Below are 7,838 nucleotides of genomic sequence, written 5' to 3'. Positions count from 1 at the left end.
TTGTAATCAGCAACAAAACCTGACATAAATCAAGGGAGGATTGACAGGGGCTGACAAATAACTGATTGATTGCGGTTGGGGAGCATTGACAACTGATGAAGGAGGAGAAGAAGGGCTCCCGATCGCGCGCTCCCCCCTCCCTTTCTCCCTCCCCCTCCTCCCGCCTTTGAAAAGGAGAGGGGGCGGGGCTTCTGCGGCACGTGATTCGCGCTTCCACCAATCCCCGCGCGGCGCCTGTCAGTGTTGCCACCGCCGTCCGGATGGGCGGGGCTTCGACTCGTTTCAGTTCTCTAGTTGGAGTCGCGCAGGAGGAGAAGCTCAAAAAAGCTTGAAAGAATAAGAATATAAAATCGCAAAGTTTATTATTTTTGCGGTGTCAGGAGCAACTTGGTTTGAGAAAATTGGCCATCTGCAAAGACGTTGCCCAGGGGACGCCTGGACGTTTGGATGTTTGACCATCCTTGTGGGAGGCTTCTCTCATGTCCCCGCAATGGGGAGCTGGAGCTGACAGAGGGAGCTCATCACAAAGTTGATGAGGGTGAGGGCGATTTCTTTTATTTGCGTCCTGAAGGAGTGAAAAAGGGCCCTGAAAAGATGGGCTTTCCTAAGGCACTCAAAAGGGTGCTTTGTACTGTCAACACACACAGACACACACTGGATGCAAATATATATATAGGTAAAGGTAAAGGTTGTCCCAGGACATTAACACCAGTCGTGTCCGACTCTGGGATGTGGTGCTTATCTGCATGTCTAAGCCGAATAGCCGCGTTGTCCGTAGACACCTCCAAGGTCATGTGGCCGGCATGACTGCATAGTACATATACAGATAGATAGATAGATAGATAGATAGATAGATAGACAGACAGATAGACAGATAGATCTATCTATATGTAGATAGATAGGTAGGTAGGTAGATAATATAGGTAAGTAGGTAGGTGGATTGATAGATAGATCTATATGTAGATAGGTAGGTAGATAATATAGGTAGGTAGGTAGATAGATCTATATGTAGATAGATAGGTAGGTAGGTAGATAATATAGGTAGGTAGGTAGGTAGGTAGATCTATATGTAGATAGGTAGATAGGTAGGTAGATCTATAGGTAGATAGGTAGGTAAGTAGGTAGATAATATAGGTAGGTAGGTATGTAGATAGATAGATAGATAGATAGATAGATAGATAGATCTATATGTAGGTAGGTAGGTAGATAGGTAGGTAGATAGATGGATAGATAGATAGATAGATAGATGCGGAGTGTCCAACGTGAGACACCAAACTGACGCCAAGCCCATCCATCCTGCCCTTAAAGAGACAGAGTTGGAGGAGGGGAAGCCGAAGAAGAAAGAAAGAAAGGAAGAGAAGGGAAGAAGGGAAGAAAGGCCATTAAAAGACAGGCAGACAGGGCGGGAGAGGCGGCCCCTGAAAGGGAGGGAAGGAGGGAAGGGAGGGCGGTGGAAAAGCCCCTGAAGAAGGGGGCGGTGACGTCACATCCCCTTGACCCTCCAATCACCTCGGGGTCCCATTTGATTGGAAGGCGGCAAAGGCTTTAATCTCCCGACTAATTCAGCTGCCTTTTGAAGTGAGCTGCCTTCGCCAGAGCCGAGGCGGGCTGGGCAGCGGAGGAGGAGGCTCGCAATCCTCGCAGCGGAGGAGGAGGAGGAGAGAGAGAGAGAGAGGAAGGCCCGGCCTGGCTGCGGAAAGAGAGAGAGAGTGAGCAGAGTGGGACCCCTCGCTGCCTCTCCCAGTTGCCTGCCTTTGGAGGAGTCGGTCCTATACTATTTTTCCCCCCCAGCGGGAGAGAAAAGAGGGGATCGAGCCCCCCCTCTCCCTGCTTCGCCTCCCTCCCCGCCAGCTTTCAATGCCAGGCTTTGGGTCATGATTACATCCCCCTCGCTTTCTGCCGTAAGAAGTAGTCAGCACGGAGGAGGAGGAGGAGGAGCAGCAGAGGCGGCGGGAGGAGGAGGAGGAGGAGGCGGAGGAGGAGGCGCCAGAGATCTCGGGAACAGCAGCAACAGCAGCAGCAGCGTCGGCTGCGATCTTGCGTGGCCAGGCGGACACTCGGGGGATCCGACCTACGGAGGAGGAGGAGGAGGGAGCAGCCTTGGCAGTAGCAGCAGCAGAAGCAGCAGCAGCAGCGCCTCGGCGGGCCATCCTTTCTTCCACGCCGTGCCCCCCTCGGACCCTTTGCGCCAGGCGAACCGCCTCCCCATCAAAGTCTTGAAAATGCTCACGGCGCGGACGGGGCACATTTTGCACCCCGAGTACCTCCAGCCCTTGCCTTCCACGCCCGTCAGCCCCATTGAGGTAAGGAAGGGAGGGAGGGAGAGGGTCTGTGATCTCTGGGAGCCCTTGCGCAGGGAAATGCGGCCTCCAAACCCTGCTTTGGGTCCCGGGAGTCAGCGGAAGTGGTTGCGACGCGACTTTCTCGCAGTTCTCCCACCCGAGCTTCCCTCCTTTGGAATTCGCAATGGAATCCAGAGGTTCGCCCGCTTTCCCCTTCTCCCCCCCCCCCCCCCACGCCCCACCCTTGTGTGGGTTTTGTAATCCAGCGCCCTGAAGTCTTTCCCAATAGGTGGGGTGGGAGGAAGGGAGTCTGTGTCGAGTTGTTCTCAGGGGGAACCGCCCGGGACCCGAGTCTCTGTGCTGCCATAGGGAGACGAAGGGAAAGGGGGGGGGGGGGGGTCGGTGGGGGGGGGGTTTAAGCCCCAGGGCATGGCTTCGGGACTCAGCTTGGGAGGCAAGGAAGGCGGCCGAAGGAGCCAGCAAAGCCATCTTGAGTCCTTACAGGGAGAATGGCGGCATATGAATAAAGTTATTAATAATTATTATTAATAATAAATATAATAATAACAACTACTACTACTACTTTCAGCTTGGGAGGCGAGGAAGGCAGCCGAAGGAGCCAGCAAAGCCACCCTGAGTCCCTACAGGGAGAATGGCGGCATTTGAATAAAGCTATTAATTATTATTATTAATAATAAATATATTATATATTATAATCTTAATAATAACTTTCAGCTTGGGAGGCGAGGAAGGTGGCCGAAGGAGTCAGCAAAGCCACCCTGAGTATCTACAGGGAGAATGGCGGCATATGAATAAAGCTATTAATTATTATTATTAATAATAAATATATAATATATTATAATAATATTAATAATAACTTTCAGCTTAGGAGGCGAGGAAGGCGGCCGAAGGAGCCAGCAAAGCCATCTTGAGTCCCTACAGGGAGACATATGAATAAACATATTAATTACTATTAATAATAAATATATAATATAATAATATTAATAATAACTTTAATATATTCTATTCTAAAACTCACTTTCCCCACCTCAAAAGGCTGGATTGGAGGGGAGCAAAAGAGAGGCAAGGTTAATTGTTCTAGAGGCTGGATCTACGCTGCCCTATATCCCAGGATCTGGCCCAAGATTATTTGCTTTATATGAGTCTCCTTGGCCAAGGGATAAGCAGATAATCTGGGACCAAATCTAGGGATATAAAACAGTGTGGAAGGGATCTTAAATCTTCGGTGTGTCTCGTGTCTTTTGGCCACTGATACTGAAATTAGGGTCGTCCTCCAACTGAAAAAGGAGGTCAATAAAGTTGATACAAAGACCCCTTCCACATTGAACTGGATTGTGTGGCAGTGTGGACTCAGATAATCCAGTCATAAACAGAGATTGTGGATGATCTGCCTTGATATTCTGTGTTATATGGCTGTGTGGAGGGCTGTAAGAAGTAATATCAGGTTCGAGGCCAGAGAGGTTTCCTGAGTGGACAAAATAATGGGGTAAAAAAGGGTGGGCCCAGGCCATATAATCCAAACAATAATCCCACAATATCTACTTTGAACTGGGTTATATGAAGGCCCTTCCACGCAGCCATATAACCCAGAACAACAAGGCAGAAAGTCCCACAATATCTGCTTTGAACTGGGTTATCTAAGGAGCCCTTCCACACAGCTGAATAAAATTCCACATTATCTGCTTTGAACTGGAATATATGGCAGTGGGGACTCAGGTAACCCAGTTCAAAACTGGGATTTCCTGCCTTGATATTCTGGGATATAGGGCTGTGAGAAAGGGCCTGAGTCCACATCGCCACATAACCCAGTTCAAAGCAGATAATGTGGGAGTTTATACATCTATGGGGAAGTTCGAAGCAGATAATGTAGATTTTTTGCCTTGATTTTCTGGGGCGCCCTTTCACACAGACCTATATCCCAGAATGGATTATATGGCAGTGTGGACTCAGATAACCCACTTCAAAGCAGATATTGTGGGATTTTCCGACATAATATTCTGGGATATAAGGCTGTGTGGGAGGGCCCTGAGTCCACAATGCCATATAACCCAGTTCAAAGCAGATAATATGGGATTTTATACATCTATGGGGAAGGGGCTTCATATCCAGTTCAAAGCAGATAATGTAGATTTTCTGCCCTTTCACACAGCCCTATATCCCAAAATATCAAGGCAGGAAATCTCATAATATCTGCAAGGCAGAAAATCTCACGTTATCTGAGTGTGGACTCAGATAACCCAGTTCAAAGCAGATATTATGGGATTTTCAGCCGTAATGTTCTGGGATATAGGGCTGTGTGGAAGGGCCTTGAGTCCACATCGCCATATAACCCAGTTCAAAGCAGATAATATGGGATTTTATACATCTGTGGGGAAGGGGCTTCATATCTAGTTCAAAGCAGATAATGTAGATTTCCTGCCTTGATTTTCTGGGGCGCCCTTTCACACAGCCCTATATCCCAGAATAGCAAAGTAGAAAATCCCACATTATCTGAGTATGGACTCGGATAACACAGTTCAAAGCAGATATTGTGGGGTTTTCCGCCTTAATATTCTGGGATATAGGGCTGTGTGGAAGGGCCCCCGAGTCTGCCATCTAATCTATTTCAAAGCAGACGATCTGATTTGTATATGGTAGTGTAGAAGGGGCGTTAGGAACAGAAAGTTGACTGGGGTGGCCGACCGGGTCTGCCTGAGCTTGTTTTCTGACTCTGGTCCCTTGTCTCTTTCCTCCTCTTCCTCTTCCTCCTCCTTCCGGGGGTTCCTTTTGCAGCTGGACGCGAAGAAGAGCCCCTTGGCGCTCCTGGCGCAGACCTGCTCCCAGATCGGGAAGCCGGACCCCTCGCCTTCCTCCAAGCTCTCCTCGGTCACTTCCAGCGGCGGCGACAAAGAGTCCAGCAAGTCGGGCCCTCTGAAGCTCAGCGACATCGGGGCAGAGGACAAGTCCAGCTTCAAGCCTTACTCCAAGCCCGGGTCGGACAAGAAAGAGTCCTCTTCGGGGACGGGAGGCTCGGGCGGAGGAGGAGGCGGAGGAGGCGGCGGCGGCGGAGGCGGCGGCGAGAAGCCGGGCTTCCGGGTGCCGAGCGCCACCTGCCAGCCGTTCACGCCAAGGACAGGCAGCCCCACTTCCAGCGCCTCGGCCTGCTCCCCTGGACTCCTCTCCGGCGACGGGGGTAAAACCGAGTCGGCGGAGAAGAAGGACAGCAACGGCGAGAAGGGAGGCACGGAATCGGCGCGGATTACAGCAGAACTGAGCCAAGGCCACGACACAAACGCGAAATCCCTCCTCGGGGGCGCCTCCTCCTCGTCGTCTTCCTCCTCCTCGTCGGTTTCCTCTGTCTCCTCCGCCTCGTCTCCTCCGTGCGGAGGCGGCGGCGTGGTGAGCTCCTCCTCGGTGCTCAGCTCGGGCCTGGTGGCTCCGGTGTCGCCCTACAAACCAGGACAAGCCGTTTTCCCGCTCCCCCCGCCGGCTGGGATGAGTTACCCAGGCTACGCGAGCTACGCGCCTCAGTTCCTCCCCCCCGGCGTGGCTTTGGACCCCACCAAGCCCGGTTTGGTGGGCACCTTGAGCTGCGGCGGGAGCAGCAAGACCTCCGGCTCGAGCCCTTTAGCGGGCGCGTCCCCGCCGTCGGTGATGACGGCCAGCCTCTGCCGCGACCCGTACTGCTTGAGCTACCATTGCGCCAGCCACTTAACCGGCGCCGCTGCCGCCGCCTCCTGCGCCCACGACGCGGCGCTCAAGCAGGGCTACCCGCCTCCGCTGGTCTACCCGACGCACCCGCTGCACGCCGTCCACTCCGGCGGGGGGCCGCCCTCCTTAGCCGGGCACCCTCTCTACCCGTACGGCTTCCTGCTCCCCAATGACCCCCAGCCGCACATCTGCAACTGGGTCTCGGCCAACGGGCCCTGCGACAAGCGCTTCGCCTCCTCGGAGGAGCTTCTGGGCCACCTGCGGACGCACACGGCCTTCCCAAGCGCCTCCTCGGCGGACAAGCTGCTCGGGGGTTACCCAGGCTCCAGTTCCTTAGCGGCGGCAGCAGCAGCGGCGGCCATGGCGTGCCACATGCACAGTCTCCCCTCCGCCGCTTCTTCAGGCGGCCCGTCCGCGTTGGCGGCCCTCCGCGGCCCGCACCACGCTTTGGGACTCAGCAGCCGCTACCATCCTTACTCCAAGAGCCCGCTCCCGGCCCCCGGGGCCCCGGTTCCCGTCCCTGCCGCCGCGCCTTCCGCCGGAGCCTACTACTCCCCTTACGCGCTCTACGGGCAGAGACTCACCACTGCTTCCGCCCTGGGATACCAGTGAGTTGACTGGCGACGACTGGGGGGACTTTGCTGGGCTTTGGAGGGCGGGCGGAGGGACATCGAGGGGGTCTTGGACCTTTGGAGAAGGAGACAGAGAGAGAGAGGCATCTCTAAGTAAGCAACATCTCTCACAAACAAGACACACCAAGCCTCCCTCCTTCCTTCCTTCTTTCCCTAACTCACTCCCGAGTGAGAATGACATTGCAATTGGGACTCCTTTTGATATATATATAAATATAAAGAGAGTGTTCATCGTCAGGACTGGATCCATGGGCACTGTATTTATTTATGTTAGCTTCAAGCGGGACAGCGACTTTGAAACGACAACAACAAAGACAACAACAAAAGTGCATTACTTTAACTTCGAATATTCTTAAAGGAAGATCGACGGGAAAATAGTAATAAGAATGATTGATGATGATGATGATGATAAAAAGTGGAGGAAACACCCATGTTGTAGAATATAAACAAATCAATAATAATAATAAAAAAGGAAACAAAAAATTTATAGAGCTGTTCTTGTTACTTTCCAATTGCTGTGATTGTATTGTATGTCTCAATGGGGGTGGGCTGGGAGGAAAAAAATACCCCTAAATGCATTTTTCTTTTCTTTTTTAAAGAGTCTAGTTTGGCCACTCAATTTGCAATTATTATTAAATTTTTTGGAAGTTGTGTGCCACTACAAGCAATCAATTGGTATTATAATAATCATTATTATTTTACTGACACAAAACTACAGTATATCATAGCAAACGAGATCTATATGCCGGATTTCGTATCACAAAATCACAAGTCGAACACTTCCCAAGCGTCTAGGACTGTGTGATTTATTTATTTATTTATTTATTATTATTATTTGTCGAACACTTCCCAAGGACTGTGTGATTTATTATTATTATTATTATTATTATTATTATTATTTTACACACAACAATGTGACTCCACAACAGACACTCTGCTGGCTGTTGTATTGGATCACATGTAGGACACTTCCCAAGTGTCTAGGACACTATTATTATTATTATTATTATTATTATTATTATTATTATTGGTATGTCTTCAGGAAGAAAAGAATCCTAAGGACAAGGCTCTGGGCCTTTCCACACAGTCCTATATCCCAGAATATCAAGGCAGGAAATCCCACAATATCTGCTTTGATGATGATGATGATAATAATAATACATCACACAGTCATAGACTCTTGGGAAGTGTTCGACTTTGTGATACAAAATCC

The 7,838-nt window shown here is 50.7% G+C and overlaps 1 protein-coding gene across 1 annotated transcript; it reads left to right on the top strand.

Moving 5' to 3' along the window:
- Positions 1–1,465: 1,465 nt before the first annotated feature.
- Positions 1,466–7,112, top strand: ZNF503 (zinc finger protein 503). Its single transcript, XM_060769112.2, has 2 exons — positions 1,466–2,303; positions 5,076–7,112. The coding sequence occupies exons 1-2, from the start codon at positions 1,875–1,877 to the stop codon at positions 6,603–6,605; spliced, it is 1,959 nt and encodes a 652-aa protein (XP_060625095.2). The 5' UTR covers positions 1,466–1,874; the 3' UTR covers positions 6,606–7,112.
- The last annotated feature ends 726 nt before the right edge of the window (positions 7,113–7,838 follow it).

This window comes from Anolis sagrei, chromosome 3 (assembly GCF_037176765.1).
Source record: "Anolis sagrei isolate rAnoSag1 chromosome 3, rAnoSag1.mat, whole genome shotgun sequence".
In the NCBI taxonomy this organism is placed as follows: Eukaryota; Metazoa; Chordata; class Lepidosauria; order Squamata; family Dactyloidae; genus Anolis; species Anolis sagrei.
The sequence above is the reverse complement of the archived record's forward strand: the minus strand, read 5'-3'. Positions and strand labels throughout refer to the sequence as shown.

Coding starts and splice junctions, on each gene's coding strand:
- ZNF503 (XM_060769112.2), top strand. CDS start 1,875: ATGATTACATCCCCCTCGCTTTCTGCCGTAAGAAGTAGTCAGCACGGA. Junction 2,304..5,075: donor CGCCCGTCAGCCCCATTGAG/GTAAGGAAGGGA, acceptor TTCCTTTTGCAG/CTGGACGCGAAGAAGAGCCC.